The sequence below is a fragment of the Carex rostrata genome, chromosome 21 (assembly GCF_964058835.1).
Source record: "Carex rostrata chromosome 21, lpCarRost1.2, whole genome shotgun sequence".
Taxonomy (NCBI): Eukaryota; Viridiplantae; Streptophyta; class Magnoliopsida; order Poales; family Cyperaceae; genus Carex; species Carex rostrata.
The window spans coordinates 3,274,737-3,296,213 of NC_135938.1; the positions used below are offsets into that span (position 1 = coordinate 3,274,737).

Genomic DNA, 21,477 nt, shown 5'->3' on the forward strand with positions numbered 1-21,477 from the left:
TGTGTGTTATGAACCTAACAATCCAATATATTTTAGATAGCCCAATAAATTAAATAAATAGCTCAATAATCCAATATATTTTAGATAGCCCAATAATTTAAAATATAGTCTAACCCCAACAAATTAAATAGATAGCTTTATTTTTTTATCATGTTTTATCTAATATCCAATTATCTAATAAATTTAAACCAAATTAGCTATTTAAATCTGATTCAATAATTTATTTTCCTATTCTAATAAAAATTCTACATCTACCTCTGCACTTCTGGTTTCCCACTAGTTGATGAAACCGTAATATACATTATGCATACTATGTTTCATGAAACCGTTTCATGAGTCAATTTAAATTCAGTCAAAGTTCACGAATTATTCGGATTTAAATTCAGTCAAAGTTCGGCCAACCGAATAATTCAGCTTTCGTTCGGCATCACCAAAAAAACGAATTATATTTGCTAAGGTTCATGAACCCGCTTCACGAAACACTACAATTAAAATGAAACAGAGAACCGCATCTTCTTTGAAAAACGAAGTCCACTCCCCCTTCGATTTTGTCGAATGGAAGGTAGAACAGCTGAACATGTTTAGCAACAGCAATCAGATCTAATCACTAAAACAGCATAAAAGATCCAAACGAAGAAATGGCAGCGACGCGCCAGCATCTCCACCACTTATGGAGGAGGCGTGAGGGATTCGCCACCACTTCCGCCGTAGTGGGTCTCGTATTCCTCGTTTTCTCCGCCGTGGGGTTATTTATGCTCACCTCTAGGTCGCCGGAATCCGCACTTAATAGCATTGAGTCTATCCTAGTCGATCTAACCCTTGTAAACAATGCAAAGGAGAAAGGAGCATGTAAGTTAGATAGATAGATAATTTAGTTTTATTTTTGTTTGTATAGTTGTGAAATGTTCAGTTGGGATCAGTCATTTCAATGTTTCTGTTATGAGTTTGACTATGCTTGTAAATACAATGGTGCATTTTTTATTCATTGTGCTGTAATTAATGTTCTAGAGTGGAGATTTATGCCAATCCAGATAATTATATATTTGGTATCAATTTAATGCCTCACTTTTGGAATACATCAATTAAGTAGCCAGCAAGGTTGATTTTCCTGTCAGTTTTCCATAGCATAAATATTAGATTCTTTGATCGTTAATAGGGTTAATCACTTAATCGGGCTTATCAATATGGAAGCCTATAAACTTTGCTGGAATTTTGTGGCAGATATGTCAATTACTGATTGTTTAAATTCAACTATTGGTCTTAGACTCTTAGCCAAACTAGTGTAACTGCTAATTAATTCTGAAGTTTGCATTTTGATGCTTATTTGCTTATTTTATTTTTGGTAGTGTGCTTGGATGGGACCCTACCGGGTTATCATTTTCTGAAAGGATTTGGTTCTGGTGCTGATAACTGGCTAATTCACCTAGAGGTATTCTAAATCAGAGCTACTCGATATAGTGATACTTAACCTGTTATAATTACCAGTATGGGAAACTTACCTCTGTTCAAAGATGTCTCATCCAAAGTGTCATAGTTCCACCCAGATGAAAATTAACTTTGGTCCCATTTGGGTTTAATCAGTTTAGTCCTGAAACTATTCATTCAAGCAATTCCATCCTAAGGTGCCACATGATTTTCTTAGTAAGTTGTGCTATAATGTTGTTGACTCAGCACGAGTACTATGTCCAAAAGAAATGGAGAATGATATCAATCTTGGCCTTACATTGCTCCATTTCTGCCATATACAAAATGATAAAACCCCAGATAATCTTCAATTTTCACTGAAAACAAAAAATGCTGTATCTGGATCTTTTTGAAACATCCCATGCATATTTAGACTACGGTTTCAGATTGAACCATTCCTTGCACATGACAGGACCTAAAGTGTCATATTTTGAAGGATTAGCGGCCAGTCTTGATATGGAATAGAGGGTGCAAATCTGCCTGAAAAGGTCAATTGTAGTTCATGCTTGAAGTGGAGTAGGATCTGGTGCTGGATTGAAAAACTATGTCCACATCTACCATCCTAATAAACCTACTCTGCAACTTATCTGATCTATGGTGTAACCTCGGACAAGTTTCATGCATAAATTGTTGCATGGAAGCACAATTGATATAACATAATTGATTGGGATATTAATATTATTTTATTCAATAATTTAGGGACCTAATTTTGGTGCATATTGATAAACGGGGGATTAAATTGATTTTTCCTTCATAGTTTTTGGGAGAAATTATGGATTTACTATTCACCTGTTGAGTAACTCCAAGAAAGTATCTATGTTAGGGCCTGCTTTATTTTGTATTCATGTTTCTAAATCTTGTGGGTCAAAAGCTATAGGGAGGAGGGTGGTGCCGTAATTTGGAATTATGTAGCAAACGCAAGCAGACAAAACTGGGTTCATCAAACCATATGGAGAAGCAAGTTCCCTTTACTGGCATTTTAAGCAATCTTCCTTCCCAAAATCCTGGTAATTAATTGATTATTCTTTAGTAGATATAAGATTGCATGAAGCCCCCCACCAAAAAAAAAAAAAATTCAAGGATATTTATGAGCTCTGATTTTCTATTGCAGATTTTTATAACTGGAACAAAGTCATGGTGAGGTACTGTGATGGTGCCTCTTTTTCAGGGGACGTAGAGACTACTGAACAGGTATTCATTTCTTTACTGATTAACACGCACTGGGGTTGTACCTAGAGGTTCTGTGTCCTGAGCTGCACCCACCCTAGCTCCAACCGAATAATGCCTGTTGTGGTTAGTCATATAGGATATTGCATTTTGAACTTACCTGTATATCCACTTGAGTCCCTGTAAAACATCTAATTTGACTTTTCTTATTCCCCAGAATTGCAAAAGTATTTCTTACATTAATTGCATGCTTAACTGATGTAAATTATAACTCAAATTGAGAAGCACAAGTACATATTAAACCAAACCCCATAATATGCATATTGGTAACAGGACCCAAGTCGCTTCAATAGCACCACCAATGATTCCTGAGGCAGTGACAATCAGCTGAGATAGTAATTTACTTCTTGAATTTATTATTGTTGTAGAAAGGAACTACATTGTACTTTAGAGGCCAGCGTATTTGGGAGGCAATTATGGACGACCTTTTACTCAAGGAGCTTGCTAATGCTAAAAAGGTATTTTTCCTATTCAAAAACTTTTGTAATGTTTGTGTTCATGGTGTTTCTAATGTACATCCCAGTTTTAAGTTACATCCTGTCTTAACATACATTCAATGGAATTGAACTTGAGAGATACATTTTCCCCTTTGTTCAGAAAAATGTTTTTTTCATCAGATTTGTTTTAATAATCAGTTTATTATTAGTAGATAGAAAGAAAATGTCTGCATTGAATATAACGATTAATGGAAGATCACACATTTTGGAGATCAAAGATTTTAGACTAATTAATGGAATCGTGATACAAATTTCCTTATATAAAAAGATAATTTTCTACCCTTTTAGAAAATAGCTATTATTCACAATGTTTGGTAATACAGGATGTTCCTTAAAAGCTTGGATGTACACTGGAATTATCTGTATGTTCACACTTCTGTGAAAGTATATATGCAGTGATATTTTATTATATTTTAGGCACTTCTGACGGGATGCTCTGCTGGGGGGCTAGCCACCTACATACATTGTGATGATTTCAAAGCACTTCTGCCAAAGGTAGAGACAGTAAAGTGCATGGCTGATGGCGGATTCTTCCTTGATGTGTATGTCTTTCCTAAAAAAAAAATACTTTTGGTCAAGTAATTTCATATTTTTGTTTATTCTTATCTTCTTTTATTTGCTTTACAAAGACTATATTTATAACATAGTTCACCAAGTGCACAAGCATAGTCCTAGATATGGTAAGCTTGAAGTTATTTTATATTTTTCTCCCATTTATAACAGGAATGATATCTCTGGGAGAAGGTCAATGTATGATTTCTATAATGAGGTTGTCCACCTTCAGGTGTGTGCCTATTGAACATTTTGTATTTTTCCTTTTTCTTTCTAAGCTTTTTTTAATTTTAATCACAATCTTCACTGCCAGATATTTGCATATATGATCTAGTTGTAAATCATCATTTGTTTTTTTATCTGATTACCTTCTTTGTTGTGGATTTTCTTACTTATTTAAATTAATCAAATCATGTCAGGATGTAGGAAAAAGATTCCCAGATTGCATTTCCAGAATGGATGCCACAAAGGTCCGTCATCTCTATATTCTCTCTCCAATTTATTACTTCTTTTGTTTTGCGTGGTAGAAAGCAGGGAATCAGCCCCAATATTTCTTATTCTCATGTTTTTCTTATTCCAAATCAGATTCTTTGTTAATAGTTATGTGATTATCTCTTTCTGTATATGATTTTTGGTTATTATTTCTTATTTCAGTGTTTCTTTCCTCAAGAAATCATAAAGAAGATTAGAACCCCTATCTTTATTCTCAACCCAGCCTATGATTCTTGGCAGGTATAATTGTATTATTTTATTTTATTTTTTCTGTCAATAACTATTGTTACACCAGCTATCCACAATTTAATCAATAACTCAAATATATAATTACAGGTACAACATGTGGTCACTCCGGATGTTTCTGGCCCCTCAACCTCCTGGAGAAGTTGCAGATTAGACATTAAAAAATGTGATTCTAACCAAATCGAAGTTCTTCAAGGTGCTAATATTAGTTTGTTTTATTTATTTTATTCGAGTTTGGGTAAAATTTAGTATGTGCTGAAGGCAAATACAACTGCAGGGATGAGAACAGCACTGCTTGATGGCATCAGGGTTGTTACAGAGAAAAAGGATTGGGGAATTTTTGTTGATTCCTGTTTTATACATTGTCAATCTATAAAGGACTACTTGTGGCACTCTCCCAACTCCCCTCGAATCAATAACAAGGTAGATTTTTGTAAGATACAATTACGTGCCACTAATATACATTTACTGCAGAAATATCAGGGATAATCTCATATGTAAGGTACAATACCCATCTAGTATTGCTGCACCAGTATCAGCTACAATACACATCCAGTGCACATGTTCCAATCGGGATGATAGCTGGTAATCGAGGTGGTGCATTAGGTTTAACGTGTTGGATTTAGCAAAGCTTTCATGATTGGCTCAGGTTGATAGTGTGTACAATTGTTGGGTTGGATGTACTGTGCCTTACTATGAATATAAACTGTGTTATTTGGGTTGGGATTTGCCAATCCATAACCAACCATTGTCAATCTCTGAGCATTATAATTCATGATTTCGTAAGTGATTGAGTTAGGCTGGTTTAATAGGTGGTAGGACTTAATGCCAGTGCAATAATTAATAAAGAGCATGTATTTCATAAACAATTAAACTGGCAATACTTTTATTTGAGAATAAGCAGCTAATATAAATTTGGTATTGTAAATTGAAGGACTTTTGGAGACAATTGGAATTTTTTTTATCACTGAGATTTGGGTCTGACCCTCCTGATTAGCACTTGCATTTTTTTTTTCTTTTACATATAAGTATACACTATCAAGTATCAACCAAGTTTAGCCAAACTGTTCTAGCTATTATCATATTATATTATGTATTAATTTTAATTATTTTGTGCAGACGATTGCAAACGCAGTGGGAGATTGGTACTTCGATAGGAGCAAAGTGAAGGAAATAGACGGCCAATACCCCAGCAACCCATCATGTTACAACTTGGTTTTTAGCCAGCCTTATACGTTATAACCTATCCACGTTTTTTTACATTGTTGGACTATATAGCCTGACATGCAATTGCATCGTTTTGCAGCTCTTCATTAGCATTGTACATGCAGTCTTTTTTGACATGGTAGTTTATACCTCACTGTAATTTGTTCTTATATGTTGTAGATCAATGAAGTTCAAATCTCACGTTTCATGATTAGAATCAGAATATTCAAATAGATTCACTATATGTGTGATTTGATTTATGTTTCACGATTCAGTATTCATGATTCAGGTTATTGGGTCCAGACTCGCTAAAATATATTAAATATTAATTTCTTCCTTCCAAATTTTTTTTTTCCTTTTTTGTGCCTTTTTTGTTTTCACTGAACAGAGAAAACACAAGAAAAAAAGCAATGGAAGAGGAAGAAGCACAAGAGGTGGTGAACTAGAACAATTTTGTGCAGGTAACAAACTTCTGTGATGTGTGTTGTGAATAATTTGAGTTGGACCACACAAACAAGATAAGTTTTGCTAATTTTGTAATAAAAATTGTTTGCTATATCACTTATATGTAGTAATTAGGTGTTTTGATTTTTGAGTTCATTTCATGAATAGTTTAGCAAATTTTATATCACGGCATGGCAACATTGTAAGAAAAAAAAATACTGCTTGTTACATTTTCTCGTTTATTGAACTTATTTGACAGTCTATCGCGGTGTGAAAAGGCTTTGAAAAAAGAAAGAACGAATAAAAATGTGATAAAAATGGGAACGAATAAATTAAGAGTAAAGTTCATAGAATTGTTTTGAAATGGCAATTTTAATTAATCTTGATCTACTTCACAAGCTAAGTAGTTTTATTTTCAAGTTTATTTTGCATAAACTGAAGAGGTTAACAAATAAATTATTTTGGTACATTCATTTGTTTAATAACTTTCAACCTCTTAATTTCATTTGTAAAACGATATAAATAATTCTAAATTTATATCTTGTGAAATAGATCAAGATCAGTGATCTGAATTGGCGAATTTATTGTTTGAAGCAAATATTGAATGAAGTTTTTGCCTTCAGAACTTAAAACAATGCCCATGGCACTCTTGCGTGCTTGTAGAATCCTTCACGGGCTTTGGATTTGAAGCCCAACGCGGCACTTAAAACATTTATGTCAATAAAGAGTCCATATATCAATGAGCAGATCTAAAACTAAGGTTTTACATTAAATCGAGAAATGATGCGATCTGGCAACTTTTTAAGTTGATCTTGTATTCATGAGTTTGGCTAGTATAACATCAGTGTTATTTCAATCTATATAATATCAACTCTAAAACCTATCAAATCGACTTCGAATGACTAATTTTAATCGTTAAAACTAATTTATATTATAAGTGATACATTTACATACAATTTTTTTATATTTTCGAGTTATTTTAGTATCAAATCAAGCGGTAAAAATATTGAAAAATTAATGTATTAAAATTAACTTAAAAACTCACACATTTGACCATTTGACTTAATACTAAATAAATTCAAAAAGTTATAAATTTTGCATGTAAACACAACTAATGAAGTAGATCGGTTTGAATTCACCGTTTAAAGTCGATTTGATAGGTTTTAGAGTTGGTGTTATATAGGTTGAAATAACACTAATGTTATACTAGCCAAACTCTGTATTCATTTGGAGAATGTAATTCTCCATAATAAATTATTGCATTACACATGAACTCAGGGATGGACCCAGTATGTAACAGGGAGGGGGTTAGCCGCTCCTCCTATCGGTATTTATTGACTTTGTTTTCTTGGAAAAAATTTTACTCCCTCTAAATGTTTAATTTGTAATTCAGATTAAATTTAGTGTTAAAATTAAAATAATTTTTTGAATTATAAGATAAAGTATCAGAGATTATAAGTTAGAGCATTGAAAAATATAAGTTAAAGTATTATTTGTTTTATTAAGTATTCAATTAGTTAATGAGTTTAAATCCGATTCAATATTTTTTTACTTCTCCGCTTCTCCGATGAAAATCCTGAATCCGCCAATTAACAATTTTACAGGGACTGCCTCGGTCCTGACGTACAATTGATCAAATACTAACGGCACACAAGATGACAAGATCCAGATATCACTATTTAATGGCAGATATATTCGGAATTTCGGATGGACCGAGGAACATTGATTGAGTTGGACCGTGTCAATATAAGTTTTAAAGTTTCAAATCAAGCGAGCCAGTTTTCAAAAATTAAAATTTGAAATATAAAGGGCGATTTTAGTCTATTAAACTTTTTATAAAATATCTAACTTAGCTCGGTAAAATCTCTTTTCTTTTATTTAGCATGTAGATGTCTTGATCTACTAATGATTATAATTAAAAGATAAAATTTTAAATTAAATATTAGCTCTCTGATTAAGTGGTCTGTCTTTTTTTTTTTTTTACTATGTACATTTTTTTCTATGTTTTTTTACATGTAGGAGTCTCAGTTTATTTAGATATGTACTCACTACATTTATTTGATTATCAGATACTTGATTTTTTTATCGGTCCTGATTTCTTTTCATTTTGTTATATCATTTAAGAAATATAATTTGTCATTTAATGTAAACATAATTATATTCTCTATTTTAGATACATAAATGAATATATAAATTCTAAAAAAAAGAGGATAACCTGTATAGAAACAACAAGAGTTATAATATGATGACATAAGGTATATATGACAACAATAAATAATACAAATTATTTTGATGAATTTTTTTCCCGTTAAGCAACATAATAAAAAAAACTGATATGTACCAGTAAAACAAAAATTAAAAATAAATTTTACTGTATGAGAATATGTTAATTTATTTTTTATTATTAAATAATTATTCGTCTATTGATCTTTTTTTTTTATAAAATATATCATTTTATATAATTTTTTTCTTATTCTCTTATAATACATTTACGTTACAACGCACAGACATCAAATTTTTCATATCAGTACATTATATTAGTTTTATTATACATATAGAAACCCACCTTAGAAAAATAAAATTTTATATGGCCACGACTCTGGTCGCAGGTTCGCAGTTATTCTCTTCCACGTGGCAACGCCGCTAGTCTTCCCGCCAATTATTTCCCCGCCAAATTGTTACCATCCTCTTTTCCCTGCCTCCTTCCCTATTTAATAACCGAAACGAAGCACAAATGCCCATTACAATTCCAATTAGTCCGTAATTTCTCCATCTGCGTGCGCCATGGATCCGATCAAAGCTTCCTCTGACCCTGCAATCGCCACCCCAACCAAGAAAGCCCTAGCCTTTTCCTCAAGTACTCCAATCAAAGGGAAGAGTTCAGTGCCATCTGACGACCGGTTTTGGACTCCAACCCCAGAGAAACCAGCACAGCGGTCGAGGCGGGGTTGTGGCTCAAGCATTGCCTTCTCTGTGAATGAGGTTAGGCAAGCTGCTCTTGGGCTATGCAAGAAAGATGGAGGCATCAATGAGAAGTTAGATCGTGATCTTGCCTTGGTGGAGAAGCAGCTACGCTCAAAGAAAGCTGTCAAATTAAGTTCATCTAAAGCAAAGGATAAAATCCAACTTCCCCACAAGTGAGTTCCTTTGTGTACTTTAATAACCAAATTCAAGCATTAAATTTTTTCCATGCAATTCTCTTGGAAAATTCTTTAATCTTTCCCAAATCAGCCAATGTGTGATTGTACCCTATCCAACATGGGGAAATTTGCAAACTCTGGTAAAAAGGAAATGCAAAAGATTGAATCTTTACTTCAAAAGAACAGTAAAAAAGGAGATTCATCCTTGGTGATTTCAGTCCAATTGAATTCTTGGGTCTTAATCTAATCTTTAGAGTTATGTCATGGGCATATTTCTGTAATTCTTTTGAACTCTCTTTTGTGCAATCTTGCTCCATAAGAAGCCATGGTGCTAGATTATGTAAAAAGTAGCATCACACTAAAGCGGTTATCAATGATTCTTTTTCTTTGGGATTTTAGTAAAATTAATTCTTCACCAATTGCATTTCCAGATATCAGATACTGTGTGAAATCTTCAATTGCATGGAGTGCTCAATTCGGCTCCTTCGACTTAGAGGATCAATGCCAACATTTTCAAATCTCTATGCTAGGATTCAAGACTTGGCTAACCAGTAATAATTTATAATCATATATAGTTCTTGTCCTTTGCGGAGTTCTTGGAGTTTGTTCTTATTGCTGGGTTGTGTTTTGTTTTACAGGAATTTTACTTACAAGCAATTATCACAGATAAAGCACATCTTACCTGAGGCCATTATAATCAAGAAAGTGCTTCTAAGGGATGAGAGTACCTGTTGTATGAAGCCTGAACTCCAAATCAGCATGAATACTGAGGGCATTGGAATTAACACGAAAGAGGAGGGTCAAACTGCATATTTGCACCTGAGAAATGTTTTCAAAGAAAGGCTTATAGATTTTTTCAGAGTTCATCCAGAGGTACTAATCCAAGTCTCTTTACCTCAAACCAATTGTTAAAGCGGTATGCTTTGTTTAGGATACTCAGCTCAAAATAACCTTGATGTTTTCTTTCAGATAAGCTACTTTAGATTTGAGGATAAATTTGATGGATTTCCCGGAAAAGAAAGAAAAAAAAAATGCATCCATGCATAGCCCTATGAACCTTGGAACACTGTTTACACCCCCAAATTACTCTTTATTTTCTTTGGTCTGTTTATGCCCAAATACGAAATGGTACAGGGCAAATTTGGCATTTCTGAAATTAAACAAGGAGGGGTATACATGATATGTAACTTGCAAAGGAAATACAGACCAAAATATCATCTGCATTTTATTTCTGGCAGGAAGGTGATATACCTGAAGATGAGTTACCACATCCATTTAACCTTTCAAACAAACCTTCATCCACACCAAAAATCATCAAAGAAAATACTTCAGTTGATGAACCACAATCTGTTGTACTCTCCCACATGCCACCATCATTTCAGAGGCGGTTTTCCAAAAAGGTCGCAGTTTCCACACATAGGAATTCTTTGTTTAACACTTCTTCAACCAACTCACCAAATACATGCACAGGTGCTTCAGAGGCTACTCCTGTCAAAAAATGCATTAGTTCTTTAGAGGCTACTCCTGCAAAGCTTGTTTCTTCTCCTACGGGGCTGATGGCCTCAACGCCCGCAATCAACACTCCTAAGAGGTGCTTGTCTGAGAGCAGCGTCAATTTGCCCGCAGTGAAGAGGTCAGAGACTAAGAGGTTGGCTCGACCTCTTTTATTTACAAGTCCAAATAAGTGCATCAAGGAAAAAGAAAAGCAAGGAGAGGAAGTGTTGGTTGAAACAAGTGAGGAAGACGGTGTACTTGATTTCTTACCCAAGTCCCTTTTGCAATCTGTAAGGCTCTTTCTTTTCAACTTATTTCAATATTTTTTCATTTTCAACAAGCACCACTAAATTCTTCTTAATATATGGTTACCCATTCAATTGATTCATGGAACATAATATATGACCTTAGCTCCAAGGTCATTTGTTTTACAAACCCTGATTGAAATAAGTCAAATGTAAATTGTAGGTTTGGATGTTGTTATGGAGCAGTTTACCTGTGCGTAGTGGTGTAAATTGATTCATCAGTAAAGAGTAGAAATACTAACTGAAGCCAAAAAGAAAAATACTAACAAACATTGGGCCATTTAGTGGTCATATTGGATTGACTCCAGTAAAGAGTTCATAAATTGTCAAATTCTTTTCACCTTTATTATATTAGATTTTGTTCTGTCTTATTATGTCTGTAATTGGCAGATATGGATCTTAACCACTTAACAAACTTAACAGGTGGGATCAGGTCATGAATTCCCATTTGAAGTTGTAAATATATTATGTCAAAGGGACTTCTCCATTTTTCTAATTGCCTGTTTAATGTTTGGATTATTCGAATCACAGATATATTTCAGGAAAAATGTTTCTTCAGTATGGTAATGTCTTGGATGAAATTTGCAGATAAAGTTCATTCTGTTATGATATCATATATTAAGGCTTCAATTTGATAATTAAGAAGATTTGATGAAATATTTTTTATTCCAAGGTAAAAGAGAAGGAAAGAAGAGTATTGCTTGAAAAGGAGACAGGTGTTGCTGACACAATAAGACGGCAAAGGATGATAGGATGCTTGCCTAGTACATTTAATACAATTTTACTTTTGTACCGATCATTGAATAGGTCGGTCATGACAAAGCAGGAGCTCATTCACAAGATAATTGCAAACAACTCGAAAATTGTTGATAGAGGTACTTGATTAAATGTTATTTTTACATTTTTTTTCCACCTTTTTTGAACATTTGTTGAAAAAAGCACTGAAACATAGATGAAATTACACATCAGAATAATAACTCCAGCTTTGGATCTTATATCCCTGATTTAGCTTTAATTAGCACAGCTGAAGGTCTTCCAATTCATCCTAGTTCTGCTGTAATTGTAGAAGTTACAAATGAGAAAAACTGAACAACTGGTACTGCAAGTAATTTAATGTACAGCAAGCTGGTAGTAAAAACTTGGTCATACTGCATCAGCATTGTTGCATTTGGTCGATAATATTTAGATGTTGACAGAATTCATTGCCTTTCAACTCTCTTGCTCAAAAAATAAATAAAGAAACATACAAAGAAAAGAAAAGACAAAAGAACTGATGATGAGTTTGTGATGTTGAAAAATGCAGAGGAAGTTGAAGAACAGTTGAGGTTGTTACAAGAGATCATTCCAGACTGGATATCTGAGAAGACGGAACTTGGCAGAGATGTTCTATTACGGTTAGCATATAAACTAATTGCTACATTGTGTTTATATTTTCTAAATTGCCTTAAATTCAACCTTTGTATTTGTTTGGGTGTAGTGTCAATATGCTGTGCAGTCCAGAAGAAATCAGGGAAAGACTAGCCAAAGCCGAGTGAAAGGCCAAAAAATAGCACAGATGTCAATACGCCTTTTGGTACTCAAACTTTCAGTTCTTTTAGGGTATGATTGGTTGCAAAACACAAGGATAGCTAGAATAGCTCTTTTGCCATTTGTCTTATTAGAATAGCTAAATCCAACTTTTCGTAAGAACATGCTATTCTAATAAGATAAAAGAGTTGAATTCACTATTCTAGCTATTCAACTCCATTCAAACAAAGAACAAGCTATTCCGAACAGTCTTGTTCTAAGAATAGCATATTCTTACTCCAACCAAACATATTTATGTTGTGCTTGTAATTAAATTAGGGGTGCTACCCATTCTGTATTCCTTAGTTGTAATTATAGTTAGGCTTTGATCCCTGAACTTGGGGTTGTTGGTTACCAGTTAGTCACTGGCCATTAATTTTAAAATGTTAAGGCCTACTGTACGAACAAGCTGGTATTCATTCTTTCTTTTTCTTGTGGCATTATGTAAATAGCAAATACTTCTCTCAAGTCTCAATTGCGTGTTTTTTTTTTTTTATGTAAATGTGTTGTTGGAATGATTATGCAAAGTTTGGTAATTTTTCTCAATCATACAATGTCCAATTGGCAAATCCAAAACTGTATTCAACCAAAACAATAATTGTATATTTAATCATTAATACGGTCACCATACACTGGCTTGGCTATATAGACAGATTAAATAAGAATCAAATTATAGTTGATGATGACATGATGGATCGTTTCAGCAGAATTCATTTTTTGTTTTTTTGCTAAAAATCTCCCATGACAAATTATTTAAAGCTAACTGGTCCAATCAATCCTATTTATTGAAAGAGAAGATAAAGAGGGTGGCGAAAAATACAAAAGGTAGTAGACTAGTAGTCAGCATCACTTTTTTTTTTTTTTTTTGTAAAACGTGGTAGAGGCTAGCAGGTGATTACATTGTGTCAATCTCTAAATTACAACCAGCATACAAAAGAACTGCAAACAAAAGATCCAAAAGCATGTAATCCTACTTACAAATCTCAACTTTAACTTCCCCAACTGCATAATCCTGAACAGAAGCACTCTCTGTGTTAATCTCCTTGCCTGGAATACACGACTGTTACGTTCTTTTCACAATAACAAGCAAAGTCCGCGTCACTTCTTAATTGCCTCAAATACATGGAGCTTGGCCTTGGGGGACCTGGACTTGGTTCAAGAAATTGACTGAAGTTTGGACCCAAGTTAACATGTACGTTTGGATACACTAGAGAATAGCTAGAATAACTACTATTGAGAATAGTAGGTTAAGAATAGCTAGAATAGCTACTATTTAAGAATAGCGCTAACTCAAAGCTATTCGGAATGTTGTTTGGATTGAACATTTAGAATAGCGATGGAGGTATTGAACATTTAAGAGAATACGTTTGCTATTTCAACTTTTTGTAGGAATAGCAAGAACAGCGCTATTCTCACTGTTCTAAGGAGTATGTTTGGATGGATCAGAACAACAGTATTCTCGCTGTTCTCGCTATTCTCGCTACATCCAAACACTATTCCCGAGTGTCCAGTGACTGAATAATGATAGAGAAATATATGTTATTATGGTTGCTGGATGCAATTGATGTAATGTTGAAAATGAGCTTTATAGTTGCCGACCTTCTTGACAAGCATGGTGATAACTGTTAATATAACCGTATGATTTTACTTGAACAATTCGATTTGAATGAAAACAAAACTTTAAAAAGTTGAAGTTGTTGGTGTCATCATTTGAAATTTGATGGTTGGTTCAGATTGAATTAGAAAATATATAATAACCACGGAATTGTTGAACATGTACGAGAACGAGTTCATATTCTTTGAGATAACATGATATTTCTGTTTAGATCTGAACCGTTCGCCAATTTAATCTGAGAACTGAGAACTGGGGCCTTTTAGGCAAGAGCTCTTCTTGGAAGCAGGTAATTACAAATTCTTTTCTTTCATATGCGTTGCTTATATGACCACTGTAATGACAAAAACATCACATGATAACTGTTGCACTTTACACGGCCAAAACGCGATTGAGTCAGACTCAATTGTCCACTTGTGCAAATTTAATGGATGGTAGATAATTTACACCAATTAATATTAACAACAAAAGTTGCACTAGTGATGTGATTGAATAGAGTCCAGTTCAAGTTCAAGAAATATCAATGGTTTTATAAAAAAAAAAATCATTTCTTTCATTTCTATATCCGTGGTAAGGTCGTGCAAAATCTGTTATTTAGTTAATTTAATTTTACACGTATAATAAACTGTTGAGAAATAAAGGCCTCAAACCCGTGAGGGTATTTTTCGTTATAGGCGCTTTTTAGAAAAATAAAAAGCTCACAGTTAAGGAGCTTCAATTTATTTATTCTTATTTAAGGGACTGTACCATTATATGCATGTACGGACAGAGTTTGGATTTTACCGTTGTAACTTCTGGCTATATAAGCCTTGTACACAGAGACATCAATATATCAGTTTTTATGCAACTTTTCATCATATCAAAGCTCTCTAATCACCAGTAATAAAATCAACATGGTATCAGAGCAAATCTGATTCAAAGAAAGCTTCCGCAAAATTCGGAAAAACACTGTCAAAAATGACAGGAGTTGGTTCCAGATCCAACTCCTGAAACCCATAATCAATTCATTAACCAACAAACCACAATAATCAAGCATCAAGCCGATTTCAATTCATCCCAAAAATTAACCAACATACCTCTAAATGGAAAAAACTATATCCCATGGGCCAAAGCAGCCAAAGTTACTCTCAAAGCAAAAGGATTACTCGGGTATATCAATGGCAGCAAAAAAAGACCCACACAGGGTGATGATGATCAAGAAGAATGGGATATGATAGATAGCCAAGCAATGACATTGATTACCAACTCCATTGATCCACAGCTATATCTACTTCTTTTTGGACTTGCGAAACAGCAGCCGAGCTGTGGCAAGCCATTGAGAAGCAATTTAGTGATCAAAGGAGCCATTCTCAAATTTACCAACTCAAAACCGAAATAGTCAAAATCACTCAAGAATCAAGAGACATACCAGAATTAATCGGGCTTGTCATAGCCAAATACGAAGAACTCAAATTATACAGACCACCAACTACTGACCTTAGTGTGCTCCAAGAAAGAGAGGAAATGGACAAAATATACACCTTTTCTGGCAGCCCTTGATTCAAGTTATGAAGCCATTAGAGCTCAGATCCTTCTCTCCAAAGAGAAACTAACATTCGGTGATGTCACAGCCCGCATCCGGCAAGAGGCAACAAGGCGAGTTGCGATGAAAACCGCTGACTTGAACCCAAAGCCGGAGGCTCATGCCTTCTCAGCCCAACACCTCAATGCTAAAGGAAGGGGGTAAGGGGGAGATTGACAGGTGCTCGCACTACAAGAGGGACGGACATACTCAAGAGAAGTGCTGGGTACTTCATCCCCACCTCTGACCTAAGAGGAATCAAGAGGCGGCGAAGAAGAAAGGTTTTCTCAAAATCCTAGATCCGAAAGAGGGAGAGAGAAAGGGTCTGATTTCAGTGAAGGAGGCAAATGGAGATGATGGGGATAAAAATTTCGGTGGTTTTGATGTGGCTGGATCAAGTCGGAATGAAACTGACAGACTCGACCGACTCGAGTCCATGATGGCTGCACTGCTGGGCCAAAAAATGGGCCAAGGTCCAATTCAAACTCTATTAAATTATGAATTCAAAACTAGTCCAAAAGATTACAAAACCAGCCGAGAAAAAATAGTATGTAATTTCGATACAGGAAAATCTATAAACAGTGAGAAATTTCATAAAATTAATATTAAAAATAAATGCTTAACTATAGGTCTTTCAACCAAAAATGCCCCTCAAAATTGTACCAAATGGGTCCTTGATTCCGGTGCTACCGATCAAATGACCGGGAACCAAAATTTGTTAAAAAATTATCGTCCAATCAATGCTGAATAATTTTTTCTAGTTGCCAACAATGAAAAAAAATCAAAATTAAAGAGTGGGGTATGGTCAGCATTTTTTCCAAAAAATTTCTTCAAGATGTCTTTTATGTTAAAAATTGCTCCGTTAACTTATTATCTATTAGTAAACTCGCTAAGGAATTGAATTGTGGGATTATTTTTAAAGAAAAAAATGTTGTTTTTCATGATCTTTTCACCAAGGAGAAGATTGGTGAAGGTTTTTTAGAAAATGGATTATATTTTTTGGATAGCAACAAGATTATTTTCAATACTAGAAAAAATGAAGATTTAAGTGAACTTTGGCACAAGCAGGTGGGACATCCTTCCGACAAGATACTTAAACTTATGCTTAATTTTACTAATATTGATTGTAGCAAGTGTGAAGTTTGTAAACTTGCTAAGCATACAAAACTTCCTTTTTGTAACTCAAATTCTAAGAGTAATGAAATTTTTGAGCTAGTTCACTTCGATGTGTGGGGACCCGCTCCCGTAAATTCTTACAATGATTTTAGATATTATGTTATATTCATTGATGATTTTTCAAGAACAACTTGGATATATTTGATGAAAAATAAAAGTGAAGTTTTCTCTCATTTTCAAACATTTGTAAATTTTGTAGAAACTCAGTTTAACAAAAAAAATCAAAACTCTTAGAACGGACAATGGAACGGAGTTTGTAAATCAAAATTTCTTAAATTTTACAAAAAAAAAAGGTATTATTCATCAAACTTCTTGCATTTATACCCCTCAACAAAATGGCATTTCCGAAAGAAAAAATTGTCATCTACTTGAGATGACAATGACACTTTTATTTCAAAATAATGTTCCAAATATTTTTTGGTCGGAAGCCGTTCTCACCGCAACCTATTTGATAAATAGATTACCTAGTGCCATTTTAGATTTTAAATGTCCTATTTAAATACTTTATGGAAAAAAAAAAACCAAATATTGATTATTTAAAAGTTTTTGGTTGCCCTTGTTTTGTTCATAAAAATAAAATAGATAAATTAGATTTCACTTCAATAAAAACATTTTTGTTGGTTACTCTCTTGAAAAAAAGGGGTTTAAGTGCTATAATCCTAAAACAAGAAAACTTTACATCTCAAAGGATGTAACTTTTTTTGAGAATGAATCATTTTATAATAAAAATGAAGGAAATCACTTTGATAAATTATTTTCAAATGAATTTGTTATACCTTGTATTACTAATCTAGAAAGAAGAGAAGTTTTTCTTGAAAATGTTGAGACAGGTAATCAAGAATTCGAAGAAGATGAGCAATTATCGGAAGAAACTGAAAAAAAAAGTGAGAATTATGAAGAAGTCCAAGTGGAAGAAATACCATTGAGAAGATCTAGCCGACAGACACAACCTTCAACAAGATTGAGAGATTTTGTCACATACTCGGTACAATACCCTATACAAGATTATATTTCCTACAACAACATTTCTCATGGTCATTATGCATTCTTAAATTCTTTGTCAAGAATAGAAGAACCTGTAAGGAATTCATGTGTATGCCTATGTGGTGAGAATTTAAAATTTTTCCTATCACCACTTGGCTCAATACACAAATGACGTTATTTATATGACAATAGCAAACAATAAACTTCTTAATAGTTTCATTAAGCACCTAATGTGTACTGATCGCGTGAAAGCGCAACGCAAGTTTCGGTACGCTTGGGGGCGTACCTTTTAAAACCGCGGTTACACCTTCCGATTAGGGTTGCAAGTGTACAACCCTATCGAGGAGTGTAATCGGGTATCGATCCACAGGGACGGTTCCTTTATCTAGATATTTACTTATCTCGACTAAAGACTAGAAGTGAAAAAAAGGGGTTTTGGTGTTTAATTTTCCTAAGGAATCAACTCAAGCAATCACACAATGATATAGAATAGTAAATGTGCAAGAAAAGGTATAAACTGTGTTTTGATTTGGGATAAAAGGTGTTTCAAGGGTTTCAGACTTCATCTCTGATTTGCCTCTAGTGGTACGGCCCTTACCAAGTTGGTACGGCCAGGCCGCACCAACCTGGTATGACCAAGCCGTATGGGGCTTGGTACGGGTAGGCCGCACCACTCTTGTAAGGGCCGTACTGGTTTACCAGAACAGAGCTTACAAGTTCGAGTTGATGCATTTCTTGCTGGTACCTCGTATTAAACTCTTGATAAAGGTTCAATTGACCATACCTAAGGTTCCTAAACCTCAACTCTCGTTTGTTGGTTCAAGATCTAAGTTTTGGATTCAATTCTTCACCTTCTAGGGTTTCTAAACCTCAACTCTCGTGTTTTGGTCCAGATCCTCTAGTTGATTGATTGGAGATCTAAGGTAACCTCTAATCTGTCGATTAGAGGAGAATTCAACCTTTCGGCTTCAATTCGATCAAGTCTACCTAAAGGGATTGGTTTGGTTGAGAGAAGGCAATGGTCACATGACCTTGTTAGGGTTGATCTACCACTATAGGCACACCACATGCAATCACAGCAACACAAAGCAATCAAGACAAGCAAATTCACAATCAAATCAATCACAAGAGTTCATACAAGATCCAAATCAAGAAAAGCAACACAAATCAAGAAAATCCATCTACAAACCCTAGAAACGAAAGTCTACTACTCACAAGTCATGGATCTGTCCAGATATACAAGAAAAGAGATAGAGAAAGTCATGAAAGAACTAGATTGAAGATCGGGAATGAAGAAGGTGTAGATCCGTCGATTCTCGCCTCTTCCTCTTCCTTGATCTTCTCTTCTTGCTCCTTTGCTCTCTTTCTCTCTTTCACTGAGCTCTCAATCTGGAATGAAGTGGAATCCCCGAAAATGGAGAGATCCCCCGCTATATATAGCCTCTGCCAAGATTTGAATTCTGTCAGGCGGCACCTATGTACGGCCCGTACCAATTTGGTACGGCCAGGCCGTACAAGGTGGGAAGAAGGCTGAAACGGCTAAGTTTGGTACAGGCCGTACCAAGTTTGGTAAGGGCCGTACCAAGGTGTCCAAAAACGCCGTTTCTTCGTGTATTTTGCTCCAATCCTGCAGAAAACAAACAAACTCTCAGCAGTACCAAATTCTAAGAATATATCAATGAAATGCACATGGTTTTGACAATTTGGAACATGGATTTGGTATGAAATCAAGTCAAATATAGGCTAAATATGCGAGGTATCATGTACTAAATAAAAATAAATAAATTTATTCATTTCTTATACAAGAGGAGATGATAATTTATACCTAAAGAGATTGTCAAATCTCTTGATTAGAGGGAAGTCGATTTCCCTTCTAGATCTCTTGGAAACAACATCTTCGATTGAAGCGCCTCTCCACCTCTTGGTTCACCTTGAACCTAAACAACAAACTAGCACACCTCTTAGATAGATGGATGTGAAGTTTAGAGCTTAGATCCAACCACCTAGCAAGAAGAGATGAGAGATGAGAGCCTCCCTTCAAAGTTTCGGCCAAAGGAAAGGGAAAAACGTGGCTGCACAAAGGGGCTGATTTTGGCAAGTGTTATAGGCAGAAAAGTAGCTTATTTTTCTCCCAAATGAGCCCCCTTAAATAAGCAAGGGTTAGGGCAACCCTTTGTGTAAGGTTTGAATCAATTACACAAATGTCACTAGCCTTGTTTAGCCATCTCATGCTCTCTTTAATCTCATCTTATGGTTGGTTCAATAAATTAATTTATGAACAAATAATATTATTCATATTATTCTATTATACAATATTTATATTATTCTTATAATGTATTCAAACATTATACCAAATAATATTTGCATAACTTCATAAATTTATTTATGGTCTAAGCATGTCATATTATGACATTTTATTTTAGCATTTCATCACATGTATTTTATCTTATACATCATTATGAAATGTAAAATACTTGTTGTTTCTCTTCAGTTAGTGTGACCGTATAGAGGATATATGTCATCTTGGCAATAATATAAAACTTTATATTATTGACTATAAGAGGTTCTATCATTACATTATAGTTATCCAAACGACATAATAATCATTTACTCAATCCACTAATTTTGTGTCTATCCTTGTCACATGATATTATGAATAATATGCAAAATAGGATCGTGTCATTTTTGCATTATATTCGTTTTCTTGGTCTCTCAAGTGAATTATAATTATAACTACATCAGTTATATTGCATGCGATATAATTTCACTTTACCAAGGGGCCCAGTAATATCATAACTCAAATTGAGGGATGTTCGCTTCTCAGAGTGTGCTTACAAAGTTCCAAATACAACTAATTGTACTTGTTTTAAACCTTGAATCCACTCACGTCTAGGATTGCAAGTGTACAATCCTATCCGTGTAGTAAAATAAGGTATCGATCCTCAGGGACGGTTAAACTCAATTCTAGACTTTCACAAATCCAAGTTAGGTACTAGAAGTTTGAAGAATTGGGTTTGATTTGTTTCAATTTCTAAATTTCAAAAGACAATTCAATTAAAGGTAAATGAAAGTGATTAAAAGGTTTGGTTTTGAATCAATTATAAAAGGTGTTCTTAGGGTTTCAGACTTCATCTCCAAACTTTTCCTTCTCTGGACCTATCATACAACTCGCATCATCTCTGATGCGACCTGTGTGATGCGACTCGCATCATCTCTGATGCGGGTCGCATGGCCCTCGAGCAGAGCTGACATGAGTTCGTATCTAAGTTGATTTCTTGTGCGAGGCTTCGACCTGTGGCTCTCGCCTACTGGTATCTAACCTAGATTGATTGTCTGATTAACTAGAAGTATCTATAACCTCTCGATAATAGAAATTTCACCTCTCGGTTACTATTGATCTTAGATCTACTTCAAGTGCTCAATTACAATTACAAGATACATCAAGGCCTAATTACTAGAAGAGATGCTATAGACATCTAACAGTAGACAATCAAGAATCAATCAAGAAATC

At 34.5% G+C, this 21,477-nt stretch overlaps 2 protein-coding genes across 3 annotated transcripts; both read left to right on the top strand.

The window, feature by feature from the left end:
- Nucleotides 1–557: 557 nt before the first annotated feature.
- On the top strand, nt 558–6,028 carry LOC144573222 (pectin acetylesterase 5-like). Its single transcript, XM_078322936.1, has 12 exons — nt 558–849; nt 1,347–1,429; nt 2,342–2,471; nt 2,576–2,655; nt 3,060–3,149; nt 3,606–3,730; nt 3,912–3,972; nt 4,160–4,210; nt 4,395–4,472; nt 4,569–4,674; nt 4,756–4,901; nt 5,598–6,028. The coding sequence occupies exons 1-12, from the start codon at nt 639–641 to the stop codon at nt 5,718–5,720; spliced, it is 1,284 nt and encodes a 427-aa protein (XP_078179062.1). The 5' UTR covers nt 558–638; the 3' UTR covers nt 5,721–6,028.
- Nucleotides 6,029–8,894: 2,866 nt separating this feature from the next.
- Nucleotides 8,895–12,636, top strand: LOC144573475 (CDT1-like protein a, chloroplastic). 2 transcript variants are annotated; one of them, XM_078323257.1, is made up of 7 exons: nt 8,895–9,265; nt 9,700–9,819; nt 9,907–10,141; nt 10,507–11,052; nt 11,741–11,942; nt 12,371–12,461; nt 12,545–12,636. In XM_078323257.1, exons 1-7 carry the CDS (start codon nt 8,913–8,915, stop codon nt 12,600–12,602), a joined length of 1,605 nt encoding a protein of 534 aa, XP_078179383.1. In that variant the 5' UTR covers nt 8,895–8,912; the 3' UTR covers nt 12,603–12,636. The 2 variants fall into 2 exon arrangements, with proteins under 2 accessions (XP_078179383.1, XP_078179382.1); XM_078323256.1 differs by having other exon boundaries at nt 12,371–12,615.
- The last annotated feature ends 8,841 nt before the right edge of the window (nt 12,637–21,477 follow it).